Source organism: Phalacrocorax carbo, chromosome 13, assembly GCF_963921805.1.
Source record: "Phalacrocorax carbo chromosome 13, bPhaCar2.1, whole genome shotgun sequence".
NCBI lineage: Eukaryota > Metazoa > Chordata > Aves > Suliformes > Phalacrocoracidae > Phalacrocorax > Phalacrocorax carbo.
In genome coordinates, this window is record NC_087525.1 from 9,792,047 (window position 1) to 9,812,125 (window position 20,079).

Below are 20,079 nucleotides of genomic sequence, written 5' to 3' on the forward strand. Positions count from 1 at the left end.
ACATCTGTTACTAGTACATAGTAAATATTTTATTCACAAGGTCTTAGGAACAAATTTTATAATTTTTTTTAACTTTTTACTCTCTGTAGAGGAATGTGAAAATATGAACCATTATGATAGACAAGACAGAAATACTAGGCAACCTCAGGAAGGATTCTGGAAGAGAGCACCACAACAGCGATGGAATACACAGGATCACTATCATCTTGGCCATACTGATCACTATATCCATGGTAAAAATGAACTGAACAGGTAAACGGCTTGTCTTTGTTTCTCACAAACAATTAAAATACTGTGATGAGAAATCTTTTTGCATTAAAGGGTCTCAAGTGATACTGAGTACAAGACATTCTCAGAATAGTTGTATGCCTAGAAATAGCATGTCTGAGAGGGAGCATCCCTGCGATTTATGATGATTTCTTTTCAACCTTTTGTTTCTATCACAGTTTTCATATAAAAATGTGTTACTTGTGTTTATGATACTATATAAGTGCTTGATTAAATTACCATATGTATTCCATAGAAAAACAGTGTGTCTTACTACTTGCATTTTGTAAGCTTGGACAGGTTTTACTTAGTAATTTGTTTTTTAAATTAAATGTAATGCTATAGTTCTTATAGTTCTACAGTTTATAGAAATTCTGATGAGCAAGCTGTTTTCAGGGCACTGTAGTTGTTAGTCTGTGAGAGATTTATGCAACTGGGAAGGAAAGTCCAGTGTTTAAGTGAAATAGGATTGATGTTTTCTGACTGATTTTTTTTTCCTGTTTGCCACAGTATGCGAATACAGCCCATGTTACATAACACTTTCTTTTCTACTAAATGCTCTCCAGCTCCAGTTTGTCATCACTGTCTATTTATGTATTTATTTTTTATTGTTAGGGGATCAAACTACCTAGAATCTCCTATTGGTCACTTTGAAAGCTATGGAACACCAAATTTTTACCAGGCTCCTAGGCAGCTGGGGGGCTTACCGGAAAATACTGTGATGCTTGATGAAATGACGCTTCGGCACATGGTCCAAGACTGCACAGCTGTAAAAACGCAGTTGTTGAAACTGAAGAGAATACTGCACCAGGTGAGCTGTTTAAATGGAACAAAAGCAGTCAGGTATATCGGAGAGTGAGCCTAGATGGCCTAGTGTTCTGTTTGCCCTTATTGGGTTATTGTTATTTCCTTTATACATTGAATTAGTGTTCTAGAGAGTGTGCACTTTTTATTGCTATTTAAAGTAGTACTGCTTCTGCTTTTTCAGCACTTCAGTGACTGCAAAAAATATTTAATATTGTTATTCTGCTTCTCTGAGGAAATAATGCTAAATTAAAAAAAAAAGAGTGGATGTGAAGACAAGCTCTTATTAAATAAGGTCCTAAAAAGCTGGGAGTGAAGTAAAATAAATTTAAAAATATGAAAACTGATTGCATTGATCAATTCAGCAAGTCAATGGTAATAGGTTTTTCATAAGGCTTTGTTTTCCTCGTTCTTTTCATCTTTTCTGTGTGTTTTGACAAGAAGCTTCACAAATCCTACTGGGCCATCTTTATTGGAAGTGTTCAAACTTAACCTTTTTAGTGTATGAAATCACTGAATTGTCATAAGCTTTTAAGGAGCTTTTTCATATCACCTCAAAACTTAATAATTTGTGAGAGTTGGCAAACTGCTAGATGACTCAGCAGAAGTATGGCATTTCAGCTAAAAAAATTCCTTTGCTGCCTTAGAAGTCCATGAGACTTTCTTTGGAGGCATGTACAAATTGGCATTGAAAAGCATCTGTTTGATGTTCTCTTTAATACTAGATTCACTGCTATTCTTATCTAACAGGGCAGTGTAATAGAAGTAAGTTTGTGCCCTAAAAGTAAAACACTAAACCAAAACACAGCAAAACAAAAAGCAAATCAACCTTGAGGCTAATGGAAGTGTATGACTGTGCCTTTTAGAAATGTGACCATTTGCTTCCAGGGGTAACCGAGAATACTAGAGATGTTTTTCCACTGACAAAATCAGAAACACAGTTGTAACAAAAATAATGTAGTGTCGGAAAGGGAAGATGTGCTCCTAGAGCCTAATGCCTGAGCAGTGGGCTGCATAAACTGCCTCCCAACAGCCTCGAGCGTGCAATTAGTACATGAGATAGCAGGGAAATTTTTATCCAGATCTTTCAATGCCTTTAACACAAGGACAATTAAATAGCTAGACCGGTGATCTGCGTATGTGTAGTACATTGTGTAAAGGCATGCATGTTATAGCCAAACAGTGTGTGGCCCTGCAGAAAGTTGTATTTTAAATCTTGATCTGGTTTATAATAGCCAGACCTTTCTAAAAGGTTACAGGACACAAGCCTTGCCTCAAGTAGCTCAGAGTAAGATTTTTTTTTTTAAAGTCACAGAAGAAACAGTTACTCCTAATATCTACGTTCTTCAAAATCTGCTGCTTCTCTTGCCAAAAGCTTGATCTTCTCCCCCTTCCCCCCCGTAACATCTGCTATTACACAGCTTGCTATTATTCCTCCCTTCAAACTTCTCTGTATTTTCCTGACCTAACAGCCCCATTTTAACTCAGTGCTTCCAAAATGCATCACTGGACTTCTGAATGCTTATTCTACTCTCCCATGTATTATCCAGCTTTTTAATCAAACAATATGAATAGTAATGTAAAGTAAATTAACCTGTTACAGAAGGGAAGACTTTAGACCTTTACTCCCTTTATTTACTAAACAATTAGAGTAAAACTTGTATGAAACATTTTTTTTATTATTCTTAAGCGTTAAACCTTTCCTGAAAATATTGAGCTTTATACTAACAGAAATGAGTAAAAATATTGCAAATCTCTTTTCTTATTGTAAAGAACAGAAATGTAACTTTGAAAACAATTACATGAACTTCAGCAGTCAGAACACTGAACTAGAACTTGATCTCAGTCTGGGTCATATGACAGGCCTCTTAAAAAGTGTCTCAAAGCAGGATACAAAGTCAGCTTCTTTCAAACACTGGCTTCAGTAAAGAAAGCAGAAGTTCTTATCTTTGCTTCACCTGTATTAGACATTCAAATGTGTGTTACCTTTTTCCAGTTATGACTTCTAGCAGTATTATCTAATTTGGATAGGTAGAAATAGAGCTGTAGTCAGGTCTTGGGCATGAGGGCTCACAGGAACAGTTGTAGTAAGATAGTAAGATATAGTAATTACATTCAATTTTATACAATTATCTAATCAACACCAGTGTGACTTAGATTCACTACGTGCTATGCTACAGTACACCTAACAGATTCCTAGGGAGACTTGATGTGCTATACTGGATTCATTGCTGTGACTGCAACTCACATAACCCTATAAAAATTATCTTGAATATTACTAGCAACAGAGCTGCAACAGCATGGGTTTGGTGGTGTGTTCCCAGCTCTGCTTGGAAAAATAACATAGTTATTTGAGTAGTGTAGCCTCTTCTGAACTCCGTGTGACCAGGTTAACAATGCCAGCAGCACACATGCTGCCTGCTTGCTCCTCACGTGCTGCCGTCATTTTGTGTCTTCAAACACTGAAATTGGGAATAGGAGTGTATCTCATGCAGAGTTTTTTCAAGTTCTCACTGCAGTAAGTATATGCTTCTCTGATTTTGCATTAATGTTATACTAGCTGACATGGAGTGAAAAACATACTTCCTTCTTGCACTAAATGCAGTTGTATTTATTTATAGGGAGATACTGAACTACTGGTGTATGTTCTCATTTAATGCTTAACTGGAGCATTAATTTTATCCTGTAAAAAGAAAATGCCTTGGAAGTCTAACTCTAATAATTGACATCTAAATATTAATGCCTCTGAAACATTGATTAAGGTACTTCATTTACATGCCTAACAGTAAATAAGTTTTCTTGTGATCTTAAATATCTTCCTTCTTCCTCATTCTTCTCCTCAATTAATTTCTAAAACTGGCAGCTCTAGGCTGAGGCTACGGAGCTAGTGTGTTAAAACAGCCTTATTTAAGGATTATACTATTTCTGATCTATGGAAGGATTGACCATCCTCTGTAGTAACTTCCTCTCAAGACTGGCAGCAATGATGTGCAACCACCCTGTCTTATCTCAGATAAGAACTTACTGGTATTTATAAGGAGAATTGAAATATGAAGCAGTTCACAGAACTGTGAGATGTGAAGCGCTTTTTTTCTGGGGGAGGCAAGTTTTACTAAAAAAGGTTTTTTTCAACTTACAATTCATGAATGGAAAATAAATTATATTTTTCAAGCACAAATCTTCATTGTAACTTACCAGGTACGACTAGCCCATTTGTATGAAAAGGTATGAATGGAAAAATGAAGTCTGCAGTGTGAAATTGTTAAATGCACCAATATATTTTTGCTGAGGCTTTAGATTAGTAAGTCACTTGAGTACCTTTAAAGTACATAATCATTGTATTCTTTTCTTTTTGCATCTGGTGAGATCTCTCAGAGATTTCTTTGTTACAAGGAGCCTGAAGACAAGGAACAGACAGATTTAATTAATGAGATGCAAAGGTTTCTTCGTGTCAGTATTAAGTTGTATAAATTGCACCTAGAGTTGTTACTTTTTTTAGCCAGAAAATAGTTCACCTCAGTGACTTAACCATGCCTGAAAGAAACAACCAAAGAAATAAACAAACAATAGCAAACAAAATTGGCAGATTTTAAGTTTAAACAGCTGGTTAGCTGTTGGACTACCACTATGATGGTGCTTGATGGTGGGCATCAGAAACCATATGGCACTTGTTTGTAGTGATAGTTGAATGAAACTGCACTCAAAATGCCAAGCAGTCAGCAGGTGAACAGCACCCTCTACCTGATGGACACTTAATGAATTTTCTGTTTGCATCTTTATAAAATGCTGTTAGCAAAGGAGGCCATTCAAAGGAGTAATTGGTGACGACGAAAACTTTGAATTGGGAATCAAAGGCTAGACCTTGATAAAACTTTAATAAACCTTGACAAACTTTAGTAATGTTTGTTTAGTATTTTTTTCAACTTCATGAACTGTAGATGCTGGAATGTTGAAAGAAGTCTCAAGATGAAGTCATTAGTATACTATTAGTAGTATATTCTTTTAGTCCTGAATGTTAAAAGGAAGCCTATGCTGTTAGGGAGCCACAAGGTAATTGCTGAAAATGCATTTGCTTCTATGGCTTGATTTTTGTAATAGAAGAATTTAAAATATGTTCTTTTAGTGAAAGCAGCTATTGCCTTTTAGCTTTGAGCTTTGTATCTTCCTCCGAGGCAATATGGGAGACCTCTTCTGAGAGACAACTCTCTTTAAAATAGAGGCACATAAAATGAGAACATGGAACTGCTGAGAGGACAGAAGAAAACACAAGCAAATGTGGCGTTTTTGAGCTGCCGAACTGTTTATCAACAGAAATACTGCACTGCTCAGAGGCCAACAGTCTGTCATAGGTAAACTGCTGCTGTGTAGCACAGTAGGTTAGAAAGGTAGTGAGGCTTTTTATTAGTCTGTTCTTGACTAAATACTTGCATCTGATACACTTCTACGTAAGTCTGTCACTAAATAAAAAATAATGTTTAGCATCCTGTTTACCAAAAGCAGTAGGTCAGTTCTTTGGGAATTTGTAAGGTGAAGCAAGCACAGGGATTTGCGTGTCGTTCATACTAAAGATTTCACGGTTGTAAAACGTTGGCGTGAGAGCGAGTTAAATACAGCCACTCAAAAGTGTGAGTTTCAATTTGTGGCTCTTTGTATTTGGGTGAGTAGTGGTGTACCTGTGACAGCCGTGATTGAGGGTTATTCCTATAATCTTTAGGTCATGTTCCTGAGATGGATTAAAAAAGACAGATGCAGACTTGAGAACATAATCAAGTGCTTCAGTTAGGCTCTAACATTTGGGAGTACGTATGTAAGAATGCTTGGCAGGTAGAAAATTAATTGCCCAGAGAAATAATGTGCGTAACAGAGTTAACGCTTGGGGAAGAGAGGGTTGTTACAATTTTTAAGTGTACATGTAGGTAAAATATGTATCTGTACCTCTCACTGAGTTTGTCCTAAAATAATAAAATCAATGGGTTTGTCAAAAACTAAGATGGTATTAATTTTCTCAGCAGATGCCCTTTGCAAAGGAATATGAACCTGAGATAATATTCAGCATGAAATCGGGCTACTTTGATAGTCATGGTTGTAAAGCTTTAGCCATTCCTCTGGATTTGTTGTGTAGGCACTATGTTGATAAATACTAGAACATTGTTAGGTGGTGTATTATATCTCTTCACACTTGTCTTTGAGAAGTTAGCATAAAGGTTTTTGTAAGAGCAGCCTTTTAGTCTTTGAGTATTCCAGGTATTTGAAGGGAAGTTGTGTGTGGATTGGTTTTTTTCCACCACAACCACCTGTTACCTTTATGTAGCTATTGGTAAATTTAGGATGACTTTCTAAGTGTTGCTGGAGTATTTTGTGATGGCTTCTGACTCCAGGTTTGCTGTCATTTTATAAGGACTTTACAACATAATTTGAGGCATGTGATTACCTCAGTTTATTATGTAGGGACCACCCAAAACTGGCCAAAAGCTGACCTGTGTGCTGTTGGCTTAAGGCCAGCAAAAACTTTCTGGTAAATGTGGTGGAGTTGAAAATCACCGTAGACAGGTAGTGATTCAATGGATTGCTGATACTCATAGCAACAGGGAAAGGACTGTGAAATGGTCGGTCACTGCCATATTACTTGACTGTTTCTTAAATGAGCATACTCTTGATTAAACTCTGCATGCAAATATATATATTTGAATTTATATCAGGTTAAAATAATCTATAAGCGATGATTATCCTTACATAAGTAATTAAATGTGACTGTCTGCAGCATTAGTCCTCTGTCAGTGTACATACTGCAGGTTATTTTCATGCCTAAACTGCCACTACTGTTTAAAAATAACTACCAGGATTGCCAGAATGTATGAGGTTTGTTGTTTGTTGCCATGTTCTAAGCTTAGGAAATAGTTACAAATATTAACAACTATTTTTTCCTTCTAATGCTGCTATTTTTCAAAAGCAATCTTCTGCTAAAGAAATTAGATTAAAATGTTTTGCTGCTTGTTATGTTTATAAGTAGAACTTATTTTTCGATACATTTGGTTTGGTATGGCTAACAACTATCCTGAGTTCTTGTTTTTTTCAAGCATCTTCTACATTTGGCACAAATTGAGGCTAGTGCAACTGCTCTAAAGATGTGGTTATACTATAGTAAATAATGTATTCTACTGTTGTAAAATGTTAAGTAAAAAACCAAGAGGTAACAGCTTTTAATATTGCCTATTGCAATATGATGATAACTTTACAAAATTTATGGTAATTTTACCTAAAGATTAAAAGTATATGTTGTCTCCAAGTTTCTGAAGTTTGATATCTTAGCATGTAACTTCTAGGCTACCAAAAATAGCATGTGCATTTATTTTGCTGATTCTGCTGTCTTTTTGCAAATTCTAATCTCTTTTTGTACATGGATAGCCTTATTCTGCTGATTTCCCCTTCCCCAATCTCATTTTAGCAACATAATGAGCAAGAAAGAAAAAGCAAAACAAGAAAAGCTTCATAGATTTATTCTAGCATATGTTCACAATGGGATGCTTAAGTTCCCACTAACAGTATTAGAACTGAATTTTTTTCTCAGTTGCCCTGTGTTCGTTATATGTATTAAGGTAATTGAGACAACAGCAAGGCAACTGATGGAAATGAACTTAGTTCGTGCTTTGCTGGTGGATATTAGCCAGGTATAGCACAGGGCTGGAGTACTTGATTTAAATCACCAGAGAGTATGTGACATACTAACTTGCTTTGCAATTAGGTATTAATCTGCTGTTGTGGAATGTTTTATTGCTCCACTTATATGCATTTTAATGGGAATAAAAGGCAAACCAGAGGTATCAGTGACAGAGCTTTTAAAAGCCATGCAAGATACTTTTGCTTGAAATAGTTTCGCTTGTTTTGTTCTCCATTTCCATGATTATTCCTTCACAGTTATAACTGTGACGGTCTGATGTAGCTTTTCTTCTGAATGCATGTATTTGAATAGTTGTTTAAAATAACAAATGTGGATGAAAGCTGTTAATTGTAGAATATCAGATAAAAAATAGAATATAAAATATACTCTGTTAATCTGTAAATGATTTATGATTCTAACTGCTGCTCATGTCCTCTAGCATTTTAGGAACGTTTTTGATAACATTGTGTTTGCTGCTTTATGATATTATTGTGCAAATTATTTCAAAACACTCTATTAGAACTTGTTCATAACATGGACTCTGAACTGCTGCTTCATCAGCCTGTCACTGCTGGTGATCTGCCCAGAAGGCACAAGCAGCTACTTGTGAATTGAATACAACTGTGTGTTGGACAGTGCAAGCTGAAATATTTACTATGTTAAGGAGTCAGAAGGTTTGAAATCTGACTGCTTTCATAATTAGTCTTTTTTTTTCCTAAAAAAGCCTATGAATCTAAAAAAAAACCCACACACAAAATCGCCCCCCCAAAAAACAAACAAAAAAACCCCAAACCAACATCCCCCCCCAACCCCCAACCAAACATAAAAAAAAACCAAACCAAAAACCCAAACAACAAGACACCACCATAAAATTACATCTAACTGATGGAAATGACATTTATCTGTCTGTAGTACAGAAAAAGCGTTTTGGAATTGTATGATGGTTCTTAAGGGTGTTTTGCCTGCTGATGGTTGTGCATACTTTGGCTGCAAGTAATTGGCGACTATAAGAAAAAGTAAAAATTCAGTTGTTAAAAATTAATCTATTTTAATTTTTTGCTTTTTTGCATCTGGACAATCTTGTTGATGTTTCTTTGCAGTTAAAAATTTGTAAGAAATTTTTCTTACGGATTAAAAAGCAAAAAAGATGCTTCACAGACATAAAGAATATAAATAGGTCTATTGTGGGTTTTTCCCTCAGTTGATTTTAGCATTCGAGCTGCAGTTTTACTCCTGTGGTTCTGGGGAGTTGCTGGCTCAGCCTCAGAGTGGTTTCAGACAGGCTTTGAGACACTTTGCTCTTAGATTCTACAAATTGAGCCTCAGGCAGTGAGGTCCCTGCACAGAGAAACCCCCTCCAAGAACCCTGAAAAATAAAGGAGAATACTGTGAGGTAGAAGATTGATTTATTTTTCATTTAAGAAGGTAGCAGATGGAGGAGATGGACAGAAAGGGAGGTGGGGGAAACCACCAAGGGACGTGGTGGTTATGATCTTCCATGACCATAAAATAACTGTAGTTTTGTGTCACTCTAAGATTGGACACAACATTGTGGTACAAACCTGAGAGCGTCTCATGAGAATACAGGGCCAGTTGTTCAGTCTGTGACTCGACTGTAACTGGACCGAACTTTTTCAGGGATGAGCACCACAGGTGTGGAATACTGCACTAACGTCTGCCTGTGGTTTTGTCATGAGAGTGTAAGTGCTCCAGGACATACCCAGGCAATCATCTTTTAGTATCCCTGATGGTTATTTCTGTTTCTATTCACTGTGCTTAATTTCAGAATCTATGGCTGTCATGGCAGGGGGAGGAATACTTCTGTGTGGTTCCAGTTTCTATAATTGATATTTAGTTTTGATGGCTCTGAATTAATTTTCTATTACCCTGCCCGGTAGCAAATGTTGCTTTTTTTGGTTAAGAATTCCTAGCTGAAATATTTTGGCTGTATATTTTGATATTGCTCAGACATACTATTTGAACAGATACCGAAGGAGATGAAGCTTTTAAAATCATGTAACATCACCATTCCTTCCTGATATAACACATTTGAATACAACAGCCAGTTTTTAACAATTTTTTTGTGCAAAATCAACACACTTTGATATAGCTGCAGCTGTTCCTTCAGCTTTGTGAGGAGAGGGAGCCTGTTCATGGCCCTTATTTGGGTACTGTACACATGCTGCAGCAAGGGACGCTTTCCTACCAGGGCAAAAAAAGGAAAATTCACAGTGAGAAAGGTCGGACATTGTAACAGGTTCTGCAGAGACATGATGTGTCTCCGTCCTTGAAAGCAAGTTTGCAAGGGAGTTGTTTCAGCAAGTAGTTTGAGCTTTTGTTCTTCTTTTTGTTCTCTGATAGAATGATGAAAATGTGTCACTCCAGGACATCTCGCTCTCAGTTCCATCAAGTCCAGAACCACGAGAGCCGGAGTCAACTTATAAGGTAAATGTCACTGCTTTGCTCTACAGAATGAGATGGAAGCCTGTTTTGTGTTTTTAAAAACACAAAGAGAGACTTCTGTGTCCCTGTGAATAAGTGCTGCTTGCTTCTTTCAGCTATTTAAATGTAAACCTAGCAAATGTTTATATGCTTCATTCTTCAGTTTTGTTAAAATGGAAGCGTTTGTTTAGCTTTTTAAAATACATACTTACAAATGCTAGCACAGTTTAAATAATTACAAAAGGCAAAGTTATTTTATTTGTGGCAGTCATGTGGGAATGAATGGCTGTAGAGTAACTTCTTTCAAAAAATTTGCTGCCTGCTTGATAAGTGTTAGAAGTCGAAGACAATTTTTGCTTTCAAGTGTAATCATACCACATGTGTTCAGTTACTTGCACTTTCATTACATTTATTGTTGACTTGAGTCAGTTTTCCCTGAGATAATGCAGGTACTGCAGATGCAACTTAAAAACAACGTGAACTCCACAAAGTCAGATGTGTTTATTGTTCTAGAAGAGTTATTAACAGAAGAAGCAATTGCAATGGATATTCCAAAAAGGATCATCTTTTATGGTCGCAGACTTGTAATGTTGCGCTTTCTACAGCACTAAGGTTTTATAGCATTGCTTGAGGCACTTATTGTAAAATCAATACAGAAAGATCACTAATCCTGCACTTAAAGTAGGGGGAAAATGCTCACTGAAGATACAACAAAATTAGAAATACTTCTTGAAAGGGAAGAAGACTTACAGTCTTAGTCCTGTTTGAAGGTCACCTGTCCAAATCCTGGTTTCAGGGTTTAAGAGGTTTGCCAAAGCTGTAGATCCATATGCATCATTCTTCAGCAGTGCTGGTTTCTACATTCTTAACATTTAGACCTTCTTTTTGCTGTCTGATGTGTTTGTTGTGGTTGTCCTACAATCACCGCCCTCAAAATCTTAGTCTTAATTCCCAGAGGAAAAAGTATTGCTTTTTAACTTCATAACAAAAAAAAGAGATAGATTTAACTGACATTTTGAATTCACTTCTTTACCTGATAGTGTCATGTGGTTTGAAAAACTGCACAACAAATCTGTCTGGGTGTTGTCCTAAAGCAGTAACTAATAACATCCTCAGTGAAACTGAAATAGAAGACATATGCTACTAAATGGAAGTATGACCCTTAATTTATGGCCTAGTCATAATGGCACATTTAAAAAATACATTAAAATTACCTTGTGATGAAAAATTATTTTTAAAAAACCTCCTTATTGCGTATTTACCTATTTTTAGTCTTTGAACTTTACAACATTTTTTCAGGTATTCAGTTTTTCATAGGACATGTTCAAATCAGTTGTGCTGTTTGCATTAAGTAAACATAGTTATGCTAAGGTTTCTAAAATGATTTTTTCTTGTTTCTATCATTTTATGTTAACGATAAGTTGACTTAGCATTTATGCTTCAGTATTTTTTGTTGTATAAAGAGGAGTAAAGGTAATATTTGTTGCTAGGGATGTTCATCTCCATGATGCCAGTCGCTTGTGCAACAGATAAGTTATTGCATCAGAAATGCAGCTGATTTACTTACATTACTTGAAAATTTAGTGGGTCGGCTCAACTTTTTTAAAGATGCTTCTAGTCAAGTTTCTGCGCTCTTTAGGTTGTATGCCTACAGCCCATCTCACCGTGTGAGTAAGAGGAGGAAAGCATGCGCTAATGTTACTGCCGGTCTTCCATGAACATCTGCTAGAATACGCCCCGTAGAGGTGTTGATTCAGACTGTGTAGCCCTTAGAAAACCCTGTATCACCCACTGTTCTATTGCAGATGGACGATCTGCTGAATGAGATCAGGCAGCTTAAAGATGAACTGAAGAAAAAGGATGAAACAATCAACCAATTAGAGAATCAACTTGTAAGTATAATGCTAAATGTTTAACAGTATCTGAAGCATGCGCTACAGAGTATAATTTCAATATATAATTCTTAGGAAGGTTTTAAGAGGGCTAGACGTCTAATTTTTCCTACACTTTTATTATAACAAAGGTAGATTTGGGTTCTGTTTTAGACCCACCTGACTCATGGGTCTGTAATGGTTCAGTTAGCCGACCCATTCTACATGTTCTAGTGTGTTGGCAACTGTACACCTGGGCTCTGTAATTCTCTAGGCCAGGCGTGATTTGTATGCGTGGCACTAAGCAAGGATGTTTATACAATTGTTAAATGTATTTCATTTCCAAAACAAACACTTTGAACATAAAAATCTAGAAGCTCTTCAGAAATAACAATGAGCAAAGATAAGGCACTTCATGCTTAAAGTACTTTAAAGATTAACAGGTATCAGGCCTATCATTGTATCTGAAGGTTTTCTTGCTGTTTTTTTCTCCCTCTCCTTTCCCCTACTGTCCATTAGTTTAATAAAGAATTCCACCAGAAAATTTAAAGCTGAGCAGGGTAGTATTCAAAGTTGATTCTTTTTTAAAACAAAACAAATCATGTTGAATAGTAAGATTAAATTGGCCAAAAAAAAAAAGTTGTGGGGGCACTTTTATCATGGTTCAGGTGGACACAAGTCCTCAGGCAAAAGTAACATTATGCTTTTTCCCTCTTGTTCTGACTTAACTTTGGATTTTGCCATGTGTGCCTTTGCATTTGGTTCTGGTAAACTCACCTAGTGTGACAATTCTTGTAAAACAGCACCATGTTTTAAAGGCACTTCAAGCCAAGGCAGGATCTTAAAAGTGGGGTAGATGAGATGCCAAGAGGTGCATGCCGTATTTATTCATCATGGCTGGAGGTGGTCTTCTGTGACTGTAATCTCTACTGAAACATTTAGCATGTGCTTTTTATACATATCACTGATACTCACCTGTGATCTTCACCCTCTCCCTGTCTGGCACATGATTGTTCCCTCTAAAACAAAAATGAAAGGTTAAGATTTGGCTTTCTGCTCTGCCTAAACAACAGTATTCTAGATCACAGGATACCAAAACGAATTGTCTTGTCTACTAGTATTTTGCATTAAGTGTTGATTTTTTTTTTCAGTGCGCTTAGTCTCACTCGTACTATCAGCCTTCAAAGATTTCTTCAAGGAAATCTTGCCTTCCTGGTAGGCCGTGTGCCTAATTACTGTAGTGACTGAACACTTTGTTGCAGCCAAGGAACTCTGCTGTAAAGATGGGTAGAACTTATATTTGTAATTGCAAGGTGACTTAATATGGTGCTTCAGAAATTTAAGTGAATCAAAAACCCTTTGCAAAAGTCAACATTTATTCTAAATTATTTCTTTGGGAAAAGAAGCAGTTGTGTGGCACTAAATACTAGTTTCTGCAGTTTAATCATAGTGTGCTATACTGCCAAGTAATGCTTGATGTTTGAACACTGGGCCTTGACTGTGCTTTTCAAGTATCTTAGTTACTTTCTAACAAATTCTCCTTTCTCCTTCTCTTTTTGGGGGTGATTAAGGCCACTAGATGTAACTGCCAGAAAGACAGTCAAAAACCTGCAGGGGCAGCGGGCGTGTATGCTGACAAATTTACGCAAACCTCCTGGAGGAGGAGTTCTGTGAGTAAAATGTGCCATTCCTTCTTGGGTATGACTTCCTGCATTTCACTCCCCAGTTCTATATTTGCTGTCGTACAGGTTGGCATTGTTTAAGAGATTCTGTGCTGTATGGGAGAGTGGTATCCTTCCTGCTGTGCATCCCTTGCATTCTTTGCAGCCCTCTTATTTAAAAATTTATTACAAACATTTCTTTTAAAATAAGTAATTACACTTGAGAAGTCTCTTCTTTAAAATAATCACCTTCTGCACTATTTAAGTTACAGTCAGCCCAAGCTGTATATCTAATCATATGTAAGATATTTTACTATATCCTGCCTTTAAAGTCACAGGTGTCTGTATTTGTTTGTTTTCCTGATTAAAGTTTCATTGTTGCTGTGCTCACCTCTGTTGAGGAAAAGCAACTAAGTTTCAGTCCATAAGTGCAAAAACGAAAGGTATTTTTATTAATCATTTGTTTGAAGAACTTGACTCATTCAAAAATTATTGGGTGAAAATCACTTTGACGAAGGACATTTTCATTCCCATATGTTGTTGCGTGCATCCCATTTGCTTCCATTATATAAAAGTTATATTCTTCATGGAATGCTAGTTGAATACTGAGGATGGGGGAGGGACAAGATATTTGATATTATTTAATAATAAGGAATTATCTTCGAACAAGGCTTTTCTCAGTCATCAGCAAATAGTCTTTGGATCTTGAAGCTGCTGCTCTACTTAGAGAATCCTTAGAGAATTTCTTTAAACGATTAAAAATGGGTTAGATTTTTTCTTTGTTTTTACCCTGTCTTGAGTTACTTGATGTAAGGTTGTAGTAAAGATAAATCACCCCTGCTATCCTTCTAAAATTACTCTTTTGAATATATAGTGCTAGGATGGAAATGCCATCACGCTGTATGTTCCCCAGTTGCTAGCAAACAGCTTTATCCTGTTGAGACCATGCTTTCCAACTGTCTTCTCTCTGAATAGAACCTTAAGTAGCTTGTAGCTTGCTCCGACCCCTCTGTTCCGGAAAGTGTGTGTTATGTCTTTGATGTTTATCCTGTTTGTTTCTCTTTTGCTGGTACTTTGTAGCTTTTGAGCTCTTGTATTGTTTGTTTCCCAAGTTTTAATTTCCTATCTGTGAAGTTCACTTGATGTTGATGACCAGGTTAGTGGCTGTTCTTTCAGTGTCATTTTTTTCCTATCATTTTCTGCTTAAATTCAGAAACAGATTAACTATTGACAGCTAGCTGCTAATTGCAGAAGCTTTAGTTTAATCAACCTGTGGTATTAATCAATAAGACAAAGATATTGGAGAAGATGGGGAATGCAAGTTGATGCCTCAGGTAAAGAGTCATTTAGCCCAATGGTCTGGCTGGCTCAGGCTGATATATGTGTCTTCTAAGGTATTCAGTAGTTTTGTTAAAAAAAGGCACTCTTTTGTCACAAAGGAATTTGAGTTAAGGGAGAAAGAATATCATTTAAAAAAACAACCTGTGCTGTCTCATGTTTGGGTGTGTGTGTATAGATGTATACGTATGTATATGATACACATACATCTGTGTGTAGGCATATGCTCATTAGGTGTGCATAATAAGCATCTCAGTATTTTTATCTTCACGTGTAAAGTTTCTCATGAAAATCACTAAAGGAATTGAAAGGAATTAGGAAAATTCATGAAGTATTGACCAATTTGCAAAGTACATTGCTTTTCAGGCACTTAAATTAGTGTAAGCAAACAGATTGGTATGAGCTCATTAATGTGGGATTTCTTAAAGGGGCACAACAGTCTTGCTGTTGGAGCAGAGTTCCAGTTCTGATGATCAGACCTCATCATCTTCGTTTAGTAGTTCCCCTGCTAACATGCATTTGTATGCTGCATTGCATGGCTTAATAGAAGTATAAGTGTAGAAAAAGCCTTGGCATGAAATCACTGTTGATCTGGAACTCAGTGACATAAAATGTCACTTGCAGTAGGAAGGGGAGACAACCAGCTTTGTTGTCTTGAGGCAGGAGCACAATAAACAGAAATAGCCGGAGACAAATGAGTAAAATGTATTCTCACAAAAAGAGTCTTAAAAAGAATAATTCTTTTGATTTGTTAACATTCCTGTTCAGTTTAATATAATGGTCTTGAACTGAGAGCGCAGGCTGTGAGAAATAGGATTTATTGGTCCTAAACATGGTATGAATCATGAAATTATGGTCATGAAATTATGACATTCTTACATAGACACTCTTTAAAACCAAATTATAATTGAAATGTTGGCAGCGAGAGTACAACTCCTTTGAGACACATAATTTTTTTCCTTCTTTAAGCCTGTTAATAGTTATCAAAGTTGATGAATATTTGACTGTTTCATTTTTTTCCCCTGTAGGTGTTGACTTGTCAGTCACTTTAAATGATGGTGAATATCAGGAAGTTTAGTTAGATTATCATAACTTTCAAGATTATTCTGACAGTTACAAATTCTAGCAGAACTGATACTATGTGTTGATTCCCGAAGCATAAATAACAGTCTAGGAACAAATAGTAAGTTGCTTCCAGAAACGTGCTTAACAAACATTGTTAATGTAGTGTTTCATAAAGAATAGAAGCTCAAATAAACTAGGAAATAGTGACAGTGGAAATTAGCTATTAAAAGATCTGTTAGGAATTTAAGACCATATGAATTGCAGTAATTTATTGCAGTTCTACTGTCCATTTGAAATAGCTAGCACTTCTGATCTCTTCATCGTTCTCCCAGTAAATTGGCAAGTGAATATCATTAAACATTCTCTTTAGAAAGTCATGTTCTTATCTGTGCTTTCTTTATTACCAGAATTGTCTAAAAAATGACCCATCCTGTTGTGATTGTAAACTTTTCTGGGGTTATTCTCTCTAGGGACCGCATAGGGGTTTTTCTCCCTATTTAAAGGAAAATATATACATAAATGGAAGCTATGTAACTTTAGGTTAGTCCTTGGAACTTAGTACTCCATGTAATAAACCTAGTGGCTGAAAATAAATGTCTTGAAAACTGGGCAAATTAAGAATTAACCTATTGCCTAGCCACTGTCTGCTATGTGGTGCTGCTTGTAAGCAGTGTCCTGACAGTATGCTCAAAACTAAATGATGTAATTGCTGACTGTTCGTATAGACAATGGTAACTTAGAGGGCAACACTTCTGGTTAGCTGTACAAGAATTCCCTGACAGGGCAGACCATGACATTTCTAGAAGGATTTCTCATACATCTCTTATACTGAATTCACTTCCAGTTAATTTATGCCTATCATTTAACTGTCATGGAAAAAAACTGCAACAAGATCAAAACCTGGAAGAAGGTATTGAACATAAAATTACCTGAAGAAATTAATGTTGATGGACAAAGCTCACAAAGAAGAAAAATGCAAGCATCCATTGCCACAATTGTCTCGCAGGCTTTGCAGCGTTGTTTCTGCAATACCAAACACTGACATCTTTTATAAGACTTTGAGGGTAGAGGGGTTAGATGTCAAGTTTACGTTGACAAATTTGGCTTCTTGAACCAGTGTTGACAAATTATTTGGCTTCTTGAACTGGAAAGGTTGTTTGTAGTTTGCCTCCTTATCTTTTACTTGTCAGCATCTACAAAGTCTGAATACGGATGAAGATATCTGTAAAGGATTCTGGTCCCTGAGGTCCAGCTCCTTAGCATAACACAACTCCTAGTTCATGGGTGCTCTTCCATGCTCTGCAACAGTAGGTAGTATACAGTAAAAGCTGATTTTTCTCCCTGGTCTTGGAATAGTGCAACACTGATGAGAATACACTTTGCTTCCTAAATGTGTGTACAAATTCATTCTTGTCTGGTAAAATGACAACAAAAAATTCAGTTTGCCTGGGAGCATGCATATACTTGTTCTTTGCTACATCTCCTCTCCTCCTGAGCTGAGCTATTTTTTGCCTTCCATGTGAGTATTGTTCCAATTTGTCATTCCAAAGCCTTTGACATCAATTGTTTTTGATGAACCTTCATAATACTTTGGCTGTCTTTGTGTACTGTTGTTTTTTGAGTATGTCCTTCCACGTGAGCCTTAAAGTTTCTGTATTCTTTGTCTCTGCAACTATGAATTTAATCTTCCAGGTTTTGAAGCCTAGTTGCTGTGTTAGTGTTTATCTTCACATTCAGCCCAGGTTTCTCTTGTCATCCAGTGCTCTGCTGTTCACTTGCTGATCCATTATAACATATGTTCTTGGTGAGAAAGTACCACGACTGGACTATGTAGTCATGTTGCGCACGTTTCTTGCTCAGTTGCTGTTAACGGTGCATAGCATGTAGGCACATGCACAGAAGAGAGGTCCTTCAAACCTTTCACAGGAAATTCTTGTCGGTTTAGGGTAAACCAGCGCATAAGACTGGGGTTTGGGGTTTGTTGGTTTGTGGTTGGTTGGGTTTTTTCATGGTTTTTCTTTTTTTAGATCTGAATACTTTTTAAAAGATTATTGCATGTCAGAACTGCTCATTCACAATCTCATTCTGGGTGCTAGGCTAGCAAGAGAAGCCTGCTGCAAAAACATACTGTTTTTCATTGATACTTGAAGTATGTCATTCTCGGTTTGCTCACGATGTGGAGTTTGAGTGAGAGTGTAGGTGAGACACAGCAAAAATCATCTTGGAAGCGCTCGTATGCTCCTGCTGTATGGAGAAAAATGGATCTTTCTTGTACTTGTGTTTCTGCAGCAGAAAAGACTTTTTAAAGCAGAAGCAGTTTTGGGTATTGGTGTATCCTTGGGAAAAGAGCTGGAACATTTGGCTCTTGGCCTAAAATTACTGTGCAGCAGTAGCTTAAAAATATTTCTCTTTTCTGGCAGAAGCAATTGGTTTTGTTCATGTGATTGTTCATTCTAAGGTTGAGCTCTCTTCAGAGCAATGGAAAACTCTGGCCTTAATATCCTCATAGTAGCCTTTTTTAAAAAAATAAAAAAAAACCCAACCCACCAATGGGTTTTGCAGTGCAGTTAAGGTAAGAACTTCATAAAGCATTTAGCAGCAATTGTACAGTTCATCAGGATCTCTGAAGAGCATTCATAATTTTGTTCTCGTTTGTAAGCTGCACTATTTCAGCTGCTCTTATTTTCCCACTCCTGAGTCTCCTATTTTGCCTTGTATTTAAAATTCTGAATCACATCTCTTTTGGGATGCTTTTGCTATTTCACAATTCCAGTATCTGGGAAATGAGAGGAATGGGATTTAAGTTGAGTGGCTGAATGCACATAACAGGTTGGGGGAGGAACAGTTCTGACTGTGCAAGTGGAAAGACTTGCATCAGACTAGGCTTCAGAACCCAGAAGAATCCCATCAAATTTTTTTTTGTAGGAGCTGAGGTAAGTCATGTTCTCATCTTTAATTTCTGGTATTGCTTGCTTAAGAGTTTTATAGACTTCTTAATAGTCAAGCTTAAAATACATTGTGATTCAGGTTTTTCTTCTTCCCTACATGTAGTGGGAAACTGCCACATTTTTGATATTTTGAATATGTACCATAATCTGAGGAGACGTGCATATTAGCATTTGTTTCTTTTTTTCCCGATCTTTGGATTTCTTGGGAACTTCAGCACCCACTTGACAAATAGAAGGAGATGGACGTGAACTGCTATTTAAAGGAGAAAGCTTTGTCAATTTGCTGGAGTCTTATAAAATAGTATTAAAAGTCATCTTTTCATAAGCCAGGCTTACTTGCAGACACTTATCTCTTAATGTGCTATATCTACAGGATAACTTTATCATTTGTAAAATCAGTGTAATTTATAATACCTATCTTAATAAATTCCCAGTGCTATATTTCCTGGTCCTTACTTGGTTCAATTGATGTTTGTTTTAATTACCTTATTTGTTGTATAGTCCAACAAAGCTTCTTATGATTTTGTTTTTTTATAAATAAGAAATCTGACAATTATTTGACATAGGCCTGTGTGGACCAGTGTTAACTCTCAAGACTGCTGCCAGAGGAAGAGCTAGTTGTTCTGCTTCTCAGATGATAGAATGTTCCCCAGCATCTGGGAGCAGGGGGCTGAACCGTGCCTGGGGAGCAGTTCGGTTCAGCAGGGAAAGCACTGAAGGAAGTTACTTGCACTTTCTTCATTTGCTTCCCCAGCCAGAGTAATGAATAAATACCATGAAGAATTATTGAGAAGACTGTACTTAGCGCTGTGCTTTGAAGTGCTAATAGCGATGCTTAAAAATTACTGGAATGTATCAAGACATCTAAATATTTCTTTGCTTTTACAATAGTATCATAACTGTATGTAGCTCGGCTGGCTCATACTTGTCTTAATCTCTCTTTTTAGAGAGAGGAAGGGAGAGGATATAAAACCTTCACCTCCCTTCTTAATTTAGTATGTTACAAATTTCAAAGAACTCTGGAA

The 20,079-nt window shown here is 36.7% G+C and overlaps 1 protein-coding gene across 11 annotated transcripts in view; it reads left to right on the forward strand.

Annotated features, from left to right (window-relative positions):
* The window catches only part of CCSER2 (coiled-coil serine rich protein 2), a 75,018-nt gene that overhangs the window by 39,443 nt on the left and 15,496 nt on the right, over nucleotides 1–20,079 (forward strand). For all 11 annotated transcript variants that reach the window (XR_010375087.1, XM_064464784.1, XM_064464788.1 and 8 more), the window contains exons 5-9: nucleotides 90–252; nucleotides 883–1,078; nucleotides 10,091–10,174; nucleotides 11,977–12,063; nucleotides 13,614–13,712. Coding sequence is in view for 10 of the 11 variants with exons in the window: in XM_064464784.1 (XP_064320854.1) it covers nucleotides 90–252; nucleotides 883–1,078; nucleotides 10,091–10,174; nucleotides 11,977–12,063; nucleotides 13,614–13,712 (629 nt within the window). In the remaining variant the exon portion in view is untranslated. The remainder of the gene's footprint in view (nucleotides 1–89; nucleotides 253–882; nucleotides 1,079–10,090; nucleotides 10,175–11,976; nucleotides 12,064–13,613; nucleotides 13,713–20,079) is intronic.